Source organism: Tachysurus vachellii, chromosome 5 (genome assembly GCF_030014155.1).
Source record: "Tachysurus vachellii isolate PV-2020 chromosome 5, HZAU_Pvac_v1, whole genome shotgun sequence".
NCBI lineage: Eukaryota > Metazoa > Chordata > Actinopteri > Siluriformes > Bagridae > Tachysurus > Tachysurus vachellii.
Window position 1 is genome coordinate 11,529,835 of NC_083464.1, and position 17,791 is coordinate 11,547,625.

Consider the following 17,791-nt stretch of genomic DNA (forward strand, 5'->3'; position numbering starts at 1 on the left):
AAGAAACATACCCAGGTTAAGAAAATACACATTTTATGATTTGTTGGATAAGGCGGTTAAATAATTATTGTTATAATTAAAAGTGACCTGATTTTGAGTTACTGTCTCTGTTGAGTGTCTGCAAATGTTCTACTATTGTCTGCGTAGGCTTCCTTTAGGTTCTCAGGTTTTCCTCTTCTTTTCTGGGTCTATATGTGTGCGAGTGTGAGGTGCCCCATTACGGATTGGCGTCCCATCTTGGGTAAATTCCTCAGGCATTTGATGCAGGAATAGTCTCAAGATGCTGTCTGATGAAGTCACCAAAACTCATTAACAACATTGCTGATATTGAGTTAATTGACATATTATCACAGTTCTTTAAGAGCTGTTGTATTTTTGCTTAAAACGGTGCAGCTCTCATATTATTAAATGTTTACCTACTTTTTCTGCTTCCAGGAATGATTTCTGAAAGGTTGCAAATGCTGGAAATGCTTTAAGGCAGGCTTATCTTTCAGTTTGATTCAGTTTCAGTTTCAGTATTTTCAGTTTGTATCAGAAACTATTCTTGTACTTAATCCTTTTAATCTGCCTTCTAATACACCCTCAGGTCATATTTTTCATACACTCAGCTTTCTAATCTAATGGAATAACATGTCAGTAGAACAGTACGACAGATAATGCTGCCTAACTATGCAAAGCTATGCTTTCATTGGTATAAATGCATATATGTGCACCAAAGTAAATAATAAGGTTAACAGTGTTATTCCAAAAGAACAGCTTGCTTGTGCTGCAGGGAAAGAAAGAAAGCTCAGTCTGAGAGTTCACCGGTATAAAGGTTCTTGTTTTTTGCTTTCAGTTTGGATTATCATTACCTTAGTCTGTAATATCTCTCCATATCTTTCCTTAGGTCCTGTTCAGGTAAGAGATGTACAAACCTTAACTTGAGTGGACTGAATCGTCTTCTCTCAATGTGCACAGGAGGCACGTTTAAAGAGGGACGAAAATGCAGAATGGTGAAGTGGGTAATTGGTGGAAGCTCTTGCAAGCTCAGTCTGGTCTTGGCTTTTTTCTCTAGACAAAAACTTAAGGGGGAGAGATGTTTGAAGAGCTTTGGGGCTAAGCAGCATGGTAGCAAAGAAAAGATCATTTAAAAATTAATTATCGTTGTAGGATTTTATTTATTTATTTATTTATTTATTTATTTATTTATTTATTTTCGTTTTAATAAAAAGCATCTAAACATTTCCGACTTTGACTGAAGAAGAATGTATTGTCAGACCATCCTAATTGGTGATTTGACACTAATTATCACCTCATCACTGGTAGTACATAACCTGAGTTGCAAGCTGGCTGGGGCTTGTCACTGAGGTACTCAAATTAGCAACGCAATTACCTTAAGGATCTGACTGTTCTGACACGTTCATTTACATACTGAAGCTCAGTTCACCAGATACAGTATTAACAGTTTCAGAGTATGAAAGCAAACACATAAACATTCCAACAACTCAGAAATGAAACAAAAATTGCATACATAGTATATATGAGCAAAAGGACTTAGCAATGATTGATCAACTAATTTTAAATATAATGTAAGTTTTAAATCAGTTTAAGTCTAGTATAATAATATATTGTAAGAGTATAGATTACATATCATAATGAATATCCATCCATAAATGGAACCATAACCTTTATTTATAGTGCAGTCCAAGCTCACAGTTTACATAGGATAAGATTTACATGCGCAAGGTTTGGACTTAATGGTATTCATAGATCTTGAGCTATTTATAGTAGCATGAGTATATGTTTTCCATCCTGACCTGCAAGGTACTTCAGTATGTCATTCTGGGTAGACTGCAAACTGCATATAGGAGAAACATGGAGCATTCACTCTGGTATTGCATTTACATTATTCAAATTGTGCAGCACACTGTAAACAATCAGTGTTAGAGCAATTATGTTTTCAGACTTATTCTCAGCGACAGGTAGTGCTTTCATCTAGGACCATGACATAAAATGAAATGCTGTATTTTATATTGTTTATAAGTATAAACCACTAGCTATGATGCATGCAGAAAAATGTATACTTGATGTGGTTGTGGGGAAAATTATCCACCTAAAAGTATAGTCCTCGATTAACTGTAGTCTGTACACACTCACCGACCATTATATCAGGAACACATGTATATTCATTCAATTATCCAATTATGTGGCAGCAATATAGTGCACAAAATATTGCCAGTCCACCTGAAGAGCTTAAGTTAATGTATATGACAAGCATCACAATAGAGTCGGGGTTCGATTCCCGCCTCCGCCTTGTGTGTGTGGAGTTTGCATGTTCTCCCCGTGCCTCGGGGGTTTCCTCCGGGTACTCCGGTTTCCTCCCCCGGTCCAAAGACATGCATGGTAGGTTGATTGGCATCTCTGGAAAATTGTCCCTAGTGTGTGATTGCGTGAGTGAATGAGAGTGTGTGTGTGCCCTGCGATGGGTTGGCACTCCGTCCAGGGTGTATCCTGCCTTGATGCCCGATGACGCCTGAGATAGGCACAGGCTCCCCGTGACCCGAGGTAGTTCGGATAAGCGGTAGAAAATGAATGAATGAATCACAATAGAGATAAAAATGTGATCTCAGTGGCTTTGACTGTAGCGTGGTTGTTTGGTGCCAGAAATGCTGGTTTGACTATTTCAGAAACTAGTGATCTCCTGGGATTTTCACATATACAAGTGTAGTGTAAACAAACAAAAAATCCAGTGAGTGGTAATTCTGTGGACAGAAACATCTTATTCATGAGACAGGTGAGAGGGAAATGTTCAGACCAGTTTCGCTAGACAAAGGCTTTTGATAAGGGTTTTATTAATCCAAATATCCACTCTTTACGATGGTGGCGAGCAGAAAAGAATCTCAGAAAAGACATAACATCAAACGTTGAGGCGGATAGCATACAGCAGCAGAAGACAACACTGGGCTCCACTCCGATCAGCCAAAAACTGTAATCCAAGTTTACACTGGGCACAGGCTCTTCAAAACTTGGAAGATGCAGATTGTAAATAGACAAAACAAAAGGTTAATATAAAGAATAATATAAAGATTCATAGAAAATTTAAGATTAATTTTAGATATATTTATAATGTGTATGTATTTATCCCCTATGAGCAAGTCTGAGGTGACTCAGGCAGCAGTGGCAAGGAAAAACTCCCTTAGATGATAAAGGAAGAAACCTTGAGAGGAACCAGACTTAAAGGGGAACCCATCCTCATATGGGTGACAGTGGAGGGTGTGATTATAAATATACAGTCTAACAAATGTTGTATTGATGCAAAAGATAAAATGGAGTTCACATCTCCTCTTTAGTATTGCAGAGTTCAACTGGAGCTGGTAGATCTCTAGATGCCTCAGGATTCTCGGAGTCTGCCTCATCTCAGTGGAGGTCCAAAAGCTTCATTGCACAGAAGACGATCTGAGCTGGTAAAATCTCTGGATGCCTCTGGATGGATAGAAAGAGAGAAGCAGTGGAGAGGGATTAACGTAGCTGCTGTTCATAATATTTGCAAGTCTGATGTATTAGTGCACAATATTACGGGATGTATTATGTGTACGCTTGACTAAAGAGATAAGTTTTTAATCTACATTTAAACTGGGAAAGTGTGTCTGAGCCCCGAACACTATCAGGAAGACTATTCCAGAGTTTGGGAGCTAAATAAGAAAACGCTTTACCGCCTTTAGTAGACTTAGATATTCCAGGAACTACCAGAAGTCCTTGGTTTTGTGATCTCAGAGAGAGTGAAGGATTGTAACGTGTTAGAAGACTAGTTAGATACATGGGAGCTAAACCATTAAGAGCCTTGTACGTAGTAGCAGCAGTTTGTAAATTGTAAACTAAACAGGTAGCCAGTGTAGAGATGATAAAATTGGGGTTATACGAACTTGTCCTAGTGAGAACTCTGGCAGCTGCATTTTGGACTAACAGTAACTGTTTTGGACTAATAAATAACTTATTTATTAAAGATGCAGGACAACCACCTAGTAATGCATTACAATAGTCCAGTCTAGAGGTCATGAATGCATGAAATAGATTCTCAGCATCAGAGACAGACAGGATGTTTCTCAGCTTGGCAATATTTCTAAGGTGGAAGAAGGCTGTTTTTGTGGTATGGGCGATATGATTTTCAAAAGACAAGTTGCTGTCTAATATAACACCCAGGTCTTTAACTGTCGAGCTAATAGTAACAGTACATCCCACTAAATTGACTTATCACGTTCAGATGTGATAAGTGATGCAATGATATCAGTCCTTAAGTACTAACAATTTTTGTAGTCCAGCCTTTGACCAAATACCACATCTTTAAATTTTAAACTGTTTTGTCTTGGTAGTTCACTTGTCTTCAGAATGTCTTTGCATGTATGTCTGCTCTCGGCTGTGAGTCATACACCGGTGGCCCGAGTGTGACTAAATGAATGTGTAACACACACCCTCCTGCTCACTCGTGCCAGCTGTTCTGGCTCAGCATGATAAGCCTATATGCTGGCATCAGATCACATATTCTAATTATAGCCCTCTGTACACGGGAGTTAAGAAGCACAGTGCATTCAATAAGACCTTCTCTACTGCAGCTCATAGCAGCTGTGATCCTGCTGTAGATCAGTGTTTACTGCGGAGCACAACCACTCATAGATCACGGATGGGAGGAACTTGGTCCACTGCCAAATGTATGCTTTTACAGTGAGTTGTTTTTCTACTGAGTTTGCGCTGTGGTTGCATTATTGAGAGGTGTGCTGGCTATAAAGACACTAGTTCAGTCCATTAGGATTGTTGTTGTGTTGCAAGGCTCTCAATCCAAAGCTTTAAATTGTCTCAAGCTCTGAGATTGGAAGCACATAGAATAGCACAGCTAAGACTCATGCTACAAAATTACAGGCTTTGTAACTGAGGAAACAAGCAAGTGATATGATTTTGCTGCTTCACCAAACTTTAATGATTGAAAGCATTACTATAAATCCACACTCTAAGTTTAATTAAAGTCTTTATTTAGATATTCACATTTTTCCGTGCTACGAAGTATTATGCTGTGCTATACATTTGTGTGCAATAGGGGTGTGTATCAACCCAATGTATCTGTTATTGTATCTGTATATTGCTTAGAATATCTATATAATATATATATTTAGATCAAATCTGAAATGGCTGTGATATAAAGGCTTTTTTATTATTAAGTAGGAAACCTTTCACTATTTTCTCTGAAAACACTGCAGAACATCGGACGGGGAAATTTAATGTAGATATACAATAATTATTTTTAACTAGAGTTAAAAGACTTTTTTAAGCTTGCTCATGAGGTTTTTTTGCATTCAGTAATTTTTAATGATTTTAGTTGATATTGCTTCCCAAAGTATAAACAAACTAGTAACTTTAATTTAAACCTCTGTGTCCCTGTATTACACAATGCCTCAAGTTTGAAGCTTGCTGATGCATAAATCAAAGTAAAAACCTTCCACCCGTGCAGCTTTTTAGTTGTGTCCCATGGTATCCCAGTTCCGACGCACTCCTTTAGCCCCAACCAGATGACCTTCTAGCCTGGCAAGCTTTGTAAGGAAATAAACGTTTAAAAAACAGATAATATACCTCCTATTTGTATCCGTTCACAAATCTGTTACATGTTATTTATTTCTGTTATGAAAGAACAGATAACATGTTCTAAAGGTGTTCATTTCATCCCATGTTTGCACATTTTGCGTGATGCATGATTATACTGTGGTAATAGTTTAACAGCCTTATTGTTTTATTAATTAAAACAAATGGTAATTCTTCTATCAGGAAAGCACATAAGAACTGTTAAATTTCACCTTCTCAATTAAGGCTGGATAAATAAAACTTTATATAGATATTATAAAGGTTTACGGATGATGATTATTTTCATTTTATTTAAGGAGATCACAAGAGTGAAGTCTCCTTCCCATACAGGTTGAGACATAGAGATCAAATAGATATTCAAATTTCAGCTGTCTGGACTTTTAAAATATTTATATATTCTTCCTGCAGTGCTATTGTGCTGCGTTTAAATTTGGTCCATTTGTTGACACCTCCCTACTGTCCTGATTTTGGGGGACAGGATGTGGAGTGTGCAGGAAACAGTAAAAAGTCTCCTCCTTAAGTTCATTTACGAGGTAGGTTTAGGCATACACAGAAAAAATATGATCATTTTATTAATCTTTCTTTTTTTATATTTCATAGATTGATAAGCTAGGATAAGCTACTCTTATGGTGTGGATCAGTTATGTGTTCTCAAGCTTTAAAATTCAAACTTCGAGCTTTAAATTCAACCACTGAAGATACCATATGTCACATGGATGCAATAAACATTGTCTAGCATGACAGTTAGATTGCAAGGTGTGTGGAAAGCAGGAAAGTGTGTTGTGCTGTGTGAGATTTCTATTATTATTTTTGCGCAAGTGATAGAATTCTCAGAAAGAAGAAAGACTAACATACTAGCATAGGTGAGGAAGCAAACATAATGTGTTGTTGTGGTACTTACATTTTTGATCAACATAAGAACACCAAGACCTGTCGTGTAATTTAAAATAAAATTTTAGACTGAATATTTTTGTTCTGACTGTCTTATTGGTTCTGCATCTTGTGTCGTCTCCTGTGTGTACTCAGCACCAGGGTTTAATTTATCCTTTTCCAAGGAATTAAAATAGTAGTTCTGGTAGAGGAAGAGGAAACACAGCTGTTGTTCTTTGATGCGGTGTCAAGATATAATGAAGAGACAGTCTTCACAGGCTAGGGCTTTAATCTTTCTCCATCGGCCTCCTGGGAACTGACTTCTTTCTTTCTTTACCTCTTTGTCACTACCACACACCCTCTGTTTGATATGTATAATGCTCTCTCTCTCCCTCTCTCTCTCTCTCTCTCTCTCTCTCTCCCTCTGTTCCTGGGTTTATCTCTTCATAGGGCTCAGCTATGTGTGATAACCTATATTACATTGAAAAGGCTATTCCTCTGTTTCTTGTGTTGTGTTCGTGTGGCTGTTTTAACCATGTGATGCTCTCTGTGTTTTTAATGTCTACATTGGCATAACACAGGCTTTTAAAGACTTCTGCATTTAAAAAAATTTTTTATGAATAACTCAAGGTCACTGTTTAACATTCTTCCATTGCAACCTAAGATTTTCTCACTACTTCCTTATATAACTCATTTTAGTGATCTTAAAATTGCTAATCACAAAATAAGTCCATGGCTGGCATAATTACTATGCCAGGGGCTTTAGACTTAGACTTTAATTATTTAATAGTTTATTTTATAGTTTATTAAATAATTACAATTATTTTAATTATTAAAAGGTTTGATGATGACAGAAAACTAGCTTATAAATTGCGTAAAGATTCCTAACAATGCAAAATGTTAGTGAGAAAAATGTATTTGTTTTTGTCCTGTTTGTTTGCCTACTGTAAAGTACAATATCATATAAAAGTAGATTCACATCAAAGTGACCAATTTTCCAGTTTTGGATTTGGTCTGATTCTAAATATCAATGATAATAACTAGGAAGTAAAGTTTAGTAATGTTGTGCTAGTGCTTCCATAGGTGATGGTTTATGCTGCATTTCATTTCTACGTTCCCATCTTTAGTATTTTCATGCTTTAAAAATGTAACATTAATCAATGGATGGGAATTATATGAATTTTGTTTTTGTCAGCCCAGATTTCTCCCACCAGTCATGGAAATACATAAATATGCCATGCATCCATTGTTCTGTTTTTGTTCTAGTGAATTAAAAATGATATCTCATGATTGCACAACCATTTCAGTGTTATTAATGATTAGGAAAAAGGTTATAATGTTTTCTATAAACACAACTATGTGCTAATGTTTTTACTGCATTATTGACACACACAAAGAGACTATTTTTTTCCCTCAGACTTTTCCAGTGGCTATGCATTTTAGGCTTGAAGCTGTAAAATATCAAGATGTTTCCAGTTTTTCATTACAGGAAGTGCATTACAGTTAAGAGTTATGTTTGCTTAGACCCGTAAATGCAATATTCTTTCTAAATAGGACATGCACTTATTTATTCATGTGCTTAGCCTATTATGCTTGTCCAAAAAAATTAGACTTCACCATTTTAATGTCAATAATTTTACTGATTTATTACCAAGTCCATCTTTTTTTTTTTTTTTACTGTGAACTGAAAGCTCTTGAGTGGCTGAAAGTGATTTTGTTGATGTGCATTTACGTCTGAACTGTCCATATGGGGTCACTGCGGAAATCAAGTCCATTAAGCTGCTCCCATTTACCTGTATAGTAGTGATGACATGGGGAGCTTATCATAACACTGCTGCTGGTCATGCCACAAGAGTGAGTGTGACCTACTTTACAATACACACAGACACAGTGAAGTGAGAGTTACTAAAGTGAGAGTGTGTGATCTCTGGGGCTGACTTATGCATGATGTTTTTTTTTTTTTAATTCATGTGAGAAAAGCAGACAGTTCTTGAAGCAGAACTGGAGGCTAATGGACAGCTCTTCCAGGGATAGCAGACTCGATGTAAGTGAGGATTTGCAGAGAGCTTACCACCATCCATTAATCAGATTTGTCGCTGCAATTAATTAATTGTGCAATATGACAATAAAAGCAGAACTCAGAAAGTTCTAAAACATTACATTGAGATATGCATATCTGCTGCAGGGTCAAATCTAGTTATTATATGTCATTATTTTGTATTTTCGACGGTATACTGACCAATCACAAGATTTCACTCGGAACAATCTCATGTAACATACAATATTCATCATTAGAAAGGCTTTTTTTTAATAAACATTCAGCCATAGAATTTTTTTTACTTTTTTAGACTTAGTATCTGATAGCAAAACACAATGTATACCTGACGTAACAAATCTACAAACCCACAATCTATTATAAGTATGTCCAGGGTGCCCTTGCAGCTTGACTTGAGATTTTTTTGATAAATCAGATGAGACAACAATAGAATCAGCATCCCTTTACCACATTTTCACAAAGAAACTGGAAAGGACAGACGTAGACTAACGGTAATCGCCCAGCGGATCTGTCACCCATTAGCACCTGAGAGAAAAAAGAAGAAAGAGGGTGTGTGAACAGCTGGTCGCAATTTTCACAGTCTGTAGTCTAAAAACTATAGTACTCAGAACAGCAAAAATAATGCTACAAAATATTCTTTAAATGACTCGGTCATGCATTAAATGATTATTACCACATACAGGGTAATCTCAGAAGCACACTTGTATAAAGGTTTTAACAACAAAGCCTGCAGATCTGCCTGTCAGTTAAAACCAGAATTCTTCGCATTCCTAGTAAAGAAATTATAGATTTTTATGAAATGTTCAAATCCATCAAGATATATCGGTCTTGTATCAAGTGCTAAAAAATATGTACACACTGAACTGAAAAATAATGAAATATATCAAATAAAACACTTTGAGTCAAATTATTATGTAGAGAAGATATTTTACTTTATGACATGAATGGAGCACACCAAAATCTCAACATGTGAGAGAAATACACTACAAAATACCGTTAAAAAGAAATATCTTACTCATTTTTATGTTAAATGTTTGTGTAACAATGCATGTAGTCTTTTTATTCTATAGATAAGGGAACACTAAATATAAAAATGTGAGGGAAAGAAATATGGCAGCATTGCTTATGTACTGTCATTTCTATCGACCTCACCTTGTGCTTCAATCAATCTGTCATCAGAGAAATGGAAGATAAAAATGTAGAAAATGGCTGGCCTTTTCAGCATGCTTTGAGCTTCACATATCACGTGACAGTGATCAGCTCTGGCAGTTTAACTGAAAGAAATTTAACACAGCTATGAGTTGCAAGTCTCAAGATGGGTCAGGTAAAATGGCCAAAGAGAATACTTTGTGTCATCTTCAAAGGACATAATAGCGGTGGGTAATATGACCGATGATCTTGTGTACCTGCACTGAAAAATCATGCATAGATTATTAAACTAAAAAGTAGAATTTCCACTTAAGTTTTAAGATTCAATAGAATATTGTCATGTGTGTAGGAATGGTTACACAATACGAAGAAATTGTCTCTGTGGCTTGTCTGGCAATCTCTGACCTGAACAAAAAAAAGAACAAAAGGTAGACCCAAAAAACATTAGTTAAAAGAGGAAAGGGGAAAAAAGATATACATTTCAATAAAAAGTGTGTATTAATGTAAGCAGCAGTGGTCTGTGATGGTTTTCGAATTTGTTACTGTATGTGTAGTAAGTAAATATGCAGCTTTTACATATAGATATAATGTCCATTTTACTACAGTAAATAAACTTGATTCATTCAATTTATTTTAATAATAATTGAGATATAAATGTTGTGCATATGCTGGTATGAAACCCTTTTACATAAGAAACCAACACAATCCACACAGAATGCTTATGCAACAGAGAAAATCACTGAACAATGCTAAAAAACTTGAATTTCCATCACAGAATCCCCACCGTGTTTATGCGGCAACTAGTGCACAGCATCACTCACCACATGAACTGCAGAAAACCTTTCATTCCTTTCTCACCTCCAAAGTGCTGTCATTGGTCAAACAGTAATCAGAGTCATGTGATGAATTGTTTGTGAGGCAGACATAATGTCAAAATGACCGTGTTGTTCAGGCTCAGTGCCTGCGGGATTCAGCTGAGAAGACAATGCAAAATGGTGATAAACCAGAAACATGATCTATAGATACAAGGCATAAACAAAGACCGTGAGCTAGGCTGTGACGCACAGAACAAACACAACAAAACAAACACTTGATAATAAGATTCCAAAACACAGTATAACTTGTATAATGGTGCCATTCAGGGTGAAAATGAGGCACAGGTGCAGGTAATTAGGACGTGACATGCTGGTGCTAATGGGAAATGTAGTTTAGCTGCCTTTGGGTGCTATCATGACTATAAAGGCTGCTGCTGCTAATAAACATTAGATTATAAATTATATATAATAACTTTGTGGCAGAAAAGAAAAATAACTTCTTATGCTTTCAAAATGATTTCTGTTGGCAATATAAATGTGAGGTTGTTTTTGTTATTCAGCTTACAGTAGATTATTCAGGGGAGATTTCTTACAATCATATTTAATCCATTTTACTCATAAAGCTTACTCACTGTTTGAGGAATACTATTTTCAGCTCTGTGTTTTTTCCAGCTTGGAAACAGGCTTTTGGAGTGACGGTGATGTTAATGCTTTGTTTACACAAATGATTTTGTATGTATTCAGATATACTCGGTAACTGGCACATGTCCCAGGGCCATGTTGTTGTATTCCCTGCAATGTAAAGTGTTGTAGAGTCAAAAAGGGCTACTTTAGACTTTGTCATACACCCAGCCACCATAAGTCTAATATCTTAAAATAGAGCACAGACAGATGGGACATGCCCGCCGATCATTTTACACAGTGACCCTTCCTCTCCTGCTACTCTAAACAGGCATCAATATAAAACTGCTCGATGGTGTGTGTGCGGGTGGGGTGGGGTGGGGTGGGGTGGGGGTGTGTGTTAATGTCTTACATGTTTTGAGAAGTATAGCAAGTTCTAATGATTACTTGGTACTTGGTACTTGGACAACATATATGTTAGCGCATAAATCCAAGCATGTCATTACCAAATGAATTACAATCCTTCTTCTCCAGTAATGAGATTCATTTTCCAAATAAATCAGACCTATTATTAGAAGTGATCCAGATGAATTAATTAATGATAATTTTTTTGTCAATATCTAGACATCCCTTTGCCTGTCTGTTAGGTGTTTGTGATTTATTATTTGGTATTCATTTGTGTTTAAAAATGGAAAAGGGTTGCCAAGAATTTTCTGCATTTATCTGTAATCATTTCAACAAGCACAAGCTACATTTTGGATGAAGGTGTCTCAATCCATGATTTTACTTATTAACATTTTAGGAGTGGATCTTAGATTCCGTGTGTGCAGGCATTTGCCCTGCTGGGAAATTGCGCTTGAGAAATAAATCTGCCCAACTGAAAACAAATTGAAGTGAATATTTCAGCGCCTATACATGTTGTTCATTTCACTGCCAGCATATTTATTTGTAATCATGTGAGATGTGACAACATTCTAATGTTTGAATATGATCATAGAGGGTAAAGCTGAATTATTTTCTCAGTTTGTGACACTGAGCTGTTGGATGTCCTGTCAATCATGTGCTTCAACAATCAGTATTTAATATAGTAGCATTTTATCAGCTAATTGCATCAGATTCACTAGTCTGTGTATGATGAGTGTCAACATTCCTAGCACTGTCTGTCAGCTGCATGTGGATATGTAACATCCATAAACATGAAGAAGCTACCATTTCAAAGCAGTTCCAGTGTTTTTGCTTTACATACCCTCTCTGCTGAATGTTATAGGATCAGGAATGGCACTTCCGTACCAGCACTGCTGGCTACAAATATGTCTGAGAACTGATTACAGTATGTGTTGCTACAATATGTTTGTTAGTCACAGTGTAACTGTTCTTATTACAGTGTGAATTAAAATGACGACAGAGCCGAATTCAGAGTTAGACGGCAAGCCGGAGCAGCAGGGGTCAGGTGCGGCACCGCCCCACACATCCCCACCCATCGACGACCAGCTTCCACCTGCAGCTGCCCATAGCACCCCAGTTAAAAAAGAGCAGGTAGCATTTGGTTTCTCAATCCAAGGTATTTGGTATTTATTTAGTATTAACTTAGTATTAACTTATACTTAGTATTAATTTCTTAACTATAAACCTTTGAATACTAAAAGATAAACGAGGAAGACATGGAGTCTAAGAAACATACATATTTCACACATTTTACAATCCTGCTCCTGCTAAATTTCACCTGCCATTTTGTTTGATAAAATAAAAAAGCAATATGAAATGAACTTATTAAAGGTCGGTCCTTACTTAAGTTCTTGAACATTTCCACACACATGCACATATAGTTAAGTATGCCTCTGACCCATTACCAGAACCAATTTAAAGTCGATTTAGTCAAAATGTGTTCGTGAGAATTAGGAGAATGAGTATCTTTATCTGTTTCCTCCTGAGCAGAACGGTGCGAGAGAGGTAGGAGGTGCTGCCCAGGGGAAAACCGATCAGCAGTCAACCGAGGACGAGTCCACCCCCTACAAGTCCACTTCCAGCAAGCTGTCTAGGTCTCCCATCAAGGTGGCCAAGAAGCCCAAAAACATGCAGTGCAAAATCGCGCTTCTTGATGGCTCAGACTACACCTGTGTGGTAGAAGTGAGTGAAGTGGACTCTTTTTTTTTTATTTTTATTTTTTTTATAAGAACTAGATATTATAATCTGTTTCAAAATAATCCAAACTTGTTTAATCCTGTTCATGTTATTCACTATTTGCCCCACTGATGTAGATCATCACTTTTGTTTAATAGGAGGCATTTATTATTAATATTAATATTAATATTATTTTAATCTGCAACGAAAACAACATAGTTTTTGGATAACAATTTAAGGCATACATTTTCAAGGAGAAAATGACCAGAGTTACTATAAGTAGTTCTTTCATAAATATATTTACGCTTACAGAACCATATGCTTACATCCTACTCTGTCATGTTTTCTAGGCTTACCAAGCTACACCTGTTGAAGTATGCAAATTACACTTGATATGTTGCAAGAAGCTAGTGGTATAATAGTAAAATACTGCAGTATGGGTGTAACTGTTTTTATCTATAGCCCTATATATAAGAATCATTCCACTTAATGTATTACAATATACTTCTGTCAAAAATATATTTTTGTTTCATTTTCATCTCACGTTTTCTCACTTCTTAAATATTATTTCAGAAACCCTTATTGGTATAATGTAGTTTAGTTTTGGTGCTGTGACTTGGCCTGTTTTCTAAGCTGAAACCTTGTCAACATCACTCATTTATGTGTCTGTACTGAATAGGATTGTAGATTTCAGGAAAAATATATAAAAATGAAACCTCCACCAACACCTGCATACATTCAAAGTGAAATGTTTGGCAGAAAACTTTAAGCTATTATTTTCTTCAGTGTTTGGGCACTACAAAGTGATAACAACATCTTTAAAGCCAGAATGTTCCATTACATTCTACATTAAAACGGAAAGTAATTTAACTCAAAGCCTTGGAGGATTGTTTAAAATTATAGGATGCTAAATAAGTTGGTCTTCTAACTGTACTGTGCCACACAGATAATGAGTGAAAAGTCACTGGTTTGTTATGAAGGCGCAGTAAACGTTTGCAGCTTTACTACAGAGAAAATGTTTTTTTAACTGTAGCAAGAATTCTGTTTCACTCATGAAGTAAATTGTCTGTTTCTTAGCACTGTGTTATTCATATATTTACTAAGGCACTTGGATAAAAATGCTACACGGGAACTTGTTAGCAATAAGACAGCCCACAGCTAATCCATAGCAAATGCATCTTGATTGTAATTTTTTATTCTGTAATTTTGTAATTGTAAAAATTGCAATGCCTTGCATTGTTCAGTATTTTGTCCTCTTCAGAGTATGGTCTGAGCTTTCCAACTGTTACTATCAAATTGCTATCTATTAAACAACAATAATAATAATAATAGTTAATAATAGTGATGTATGTTCATACATACACATTTAGACCTTCCAACAATATCATGACGTGATAAATAACACATAAAAATATAAACTTGGCCAGAGCCTAGTGTTGTAAACTTTTTCCAGAGAAGACCAGGAGACTTGGATTTCCTTGTGCAGTAGTCTTTATTATAGATACACGATGAACACAAGTCTTCAAGTTAGAGCGTACTAGCACAGACGCTGCAGTCATCAAGTCTGACCTAAAGTTGTAATACATTGTAATTCTACACATTTCAGGGGCAGTCCCATCAGATAGGGACAAAACACTCAGGTGACAATCAAAGCATGAAAGGATGTAACAGCCCCAGACCAGATCCTGGAATTTCACCCACCCTAAAACTCATTAACATAACAGTCTTTCTCAGACCCCTTCATTATCATAGGAATGAGTTGACTCAGACCTTGAATCAAATGGCCACCTTAAACAATAGGACAAATGTCACAAAGGGACAGATGATATCCTGAGTTACCTTGCCCTTTTCTTTCATATTAATGAGATACAGGAACCACAAGACTAATGTAAATTTTGAATTTAACTAGCATTGTAACTTGATTTGGCTTCAGCATGATACACAAAAGTATACTTGAAATAAAACAATGTCTTAAAATTATTTTCCCACAATAGTCTAAATAATGTACCATGCACTAGAGTTACAAAAAATGAGCATTGTGGGCAATGTTCTATGCTAGCAGGGTGTTCTGACCAACTAGCAAAAAAATGGGCACCACACCTCCGGATGCAAACTCCACTCAATGCACATCCCAGATGCTGCACTATTCTAAATTTTCAGTAAAGGACTTCTTATCTAACTGTGGATGAGCCCACAAGGCAAGACAGAGAGATATGTTCTGTCTTTCACAACACTGTTGAAGTTGATAAACACATACTGATAGGAAAAACTTGGTGTTCAGATGTACAACCTTCAATTCCAGTTGCTTGGTGTCTTGGGGTCTCACTCTATAGAGCCACATAGCCCCTGTGCTTCTGCAGCGCTACACTGCTCCAGAGCTAGAAAAAGTGAGGTGTTGTGTTGAATGTCTCTGATGGGCAAATTTCCCCAAGTGGACCCTTTTCATTAAAAAAAGCCAAACTAGAGCCTGTGCCCCAATAACTGAGACGAGGACAAGTGTCTGTTTGGAGTCCAGCCATAGACGAATAACCCATTTCTGAATAGCTCTTAGTTCCAGCTAGTCCAAGGGAACTACTATGCAATCCGAACATCCTCAACACGAGCCGGTACTGCACTTAGCAACCTGCCTGAATATGACTGGCAAGTACAATAATGTCTCAGTGAATCTATCTTAATGTCGGTGAATCATTTACCAGGATATCTTTTTCGAGATCACCATGAGACTGACTGCTGCATTATATACAAGGATGTTGGCCTAATCTCGAATGCCCCGCTCTTTAGTGGAGATGCATAGTATAGAACTGGAAAACCACTACGCCATGCTAATATTCACAGGCTTTTGGATAACTAGATGGTAAGAGATGTGAAATTTGCATTTGGAGAATCTGAGTGATGCTACTGTACAGTACAACCACAGAGGATGTTTTTAGAGCTAATTAGAGAACAGCATAGCGAGTGATAGCTAATAAGGCCAGCAATGATAATGAGGTTAAAACCAACGCAGACCAGCAGGTCCCAAGTAGATCTGCAGCATTTCACTAGAAAAACACTCAAAATGTATTTAAATGTGCTACCTGCAGCAGAAGAGATAATGATGAGGCTGTAGCCAACATATAGTACCGGATACATTTACCTTTGACACAAAGACGTATGGTTTACATTTGGTTCAATATGTACAAGGCAAGAAGATGAAAAGGAAATCTGGCAATGATATAACAATGATTTTGCTGTAGTGATGAAATAAACTTGGTAAATAGTCAAACTATTATAACTGCCAGAGTAGCACAGCTACTGTAAAATCACTAAAAAATGGCAGCCTACAAGGGCTGGAGTAGCAAACATACTGTACCATTAAATATTTATGCTCACATAAAATAATAAAATGTGCGTCTGTGTGTATCTGTGTTTGGTGATTATATATTCTTCTTTAGCAACATAAATGGCTTGTCGTTACAACGAAAATATCAGAAGGCTAGAAATATCCTGACTCATTGACAATGGATTTGACAGATGTAGGAAATATTACCTATTTCAAATTTTTTAAGAGCTTTATTTAAGTCAGTGCTTGTGTATTTATTAACATTTTATAAAAAATGATTTGAAAGGGTCTAATGATTTAGATGCAGATGCATTGTGAAAACACAGGAGAGCCTGTTGTTTCCATGGAATCCTTCATTTTTCATATGACTCTGTCTTTCACATCCCTCTCTTCTCTGTATTCCCCTCCCTCTCATTCTCTGTTTATTTCTGGGCTCATCTGTCATTACATACAGTTGTGAACCCATTAGCTTGTATCTTAATGAGGTCTATGTTTCAAGTGCCCACAGTACGCTTCTGCAGCATAGGAAGTGCTCACAGCTCTCACTACAGAAAAAGTTACATGTGGTTCAGTGTACGAAGAGAATTATGGAGCAAAATGATGTTAAAGTGATGTGAATTGAAGAAAAGGTATAGACAAAATGTAAAGGAGTACATTTTATTTTTGCTTATCAGTGTAATAGAGGCTGTAGAGGGTTGATCTGTCCCTGCAGCATCATAAATCCACTTTGATCCCTTGGCTCAAGAAATCAAGTGGGATCAGTGGGATTTATTTACAGGTTGATTACTTGCTTATCAATGTGTTGTTACACCAGAGATTGGAGATGCATCAAATTTATTTTGACTATCAGTTGTAGGTCTGATTTCAGTTTTTAACACTACTTTGGTAGTGGTTTAGATGTAACATTTTCATTTCAGTACACTTCCTTCCATTATGGCATGAATGACCCAGTCATTGTACAGAGATTATACACATGGACACAAACTGTGTTAAAGGGCTCTGCCTCTGCCTCTTTTTTTTTTTTTTTAGGTTAACTTGGCAACAGAAACTTGCATTTCTTAATTTCTGTATTTTGGTGTCAGGATATATTCAGAGCTCTGATAATAATATTGTATCAGAAATGGAAAAAAATGAACTTTTGAATTCCTATCCAAGAGCTTTTAGTGGTAAATTTGATCAGAGAATATTTGATCTGTGGTCAAGACCTTGTGTTTCATTATTCATTGAACAGAC

General features: G+C 36.5%; 1 protein-coding gene across 23 annotated transcripts in view; it reads left to right on the forward strand.

Annotated features, from left to right (window-relative positions):
- epb41l3a (erythrocyte membrane protein band 4.1-like 3a) overlaps positions 1–17,791 on the forward strand; it is a 76,460-nt gene that overhangs the window by 27,683 nt on the left and 30,986 nt on the right. For 20 of the 23 annotated variants that reach the window (XM_060869728.1, XM_060869726.1, XM_060869730.1 and 17 more), the window contains 2 exons: positions 12,503–12,654; positions 13,054–13,245. In XM_060869728.1, the coding sequence (XP_060725711.1) occupies positions 12,514–12,654; positions 13,054–13,245 (333 nt within the window). In that variant the 5' untranslated portion in view covers positions 12,503–12,513. Of the gene's footprint in view, positions 1–4,552; positions 4,699–12,502; positions 12,655–13,053; positions 13,246–17,791 lie in introns of those variants that run through there. The other 3 variants (XM_060869725.1, XM_060869731.1, XM_060869744.1) reach the window with 3 other exon arrangements.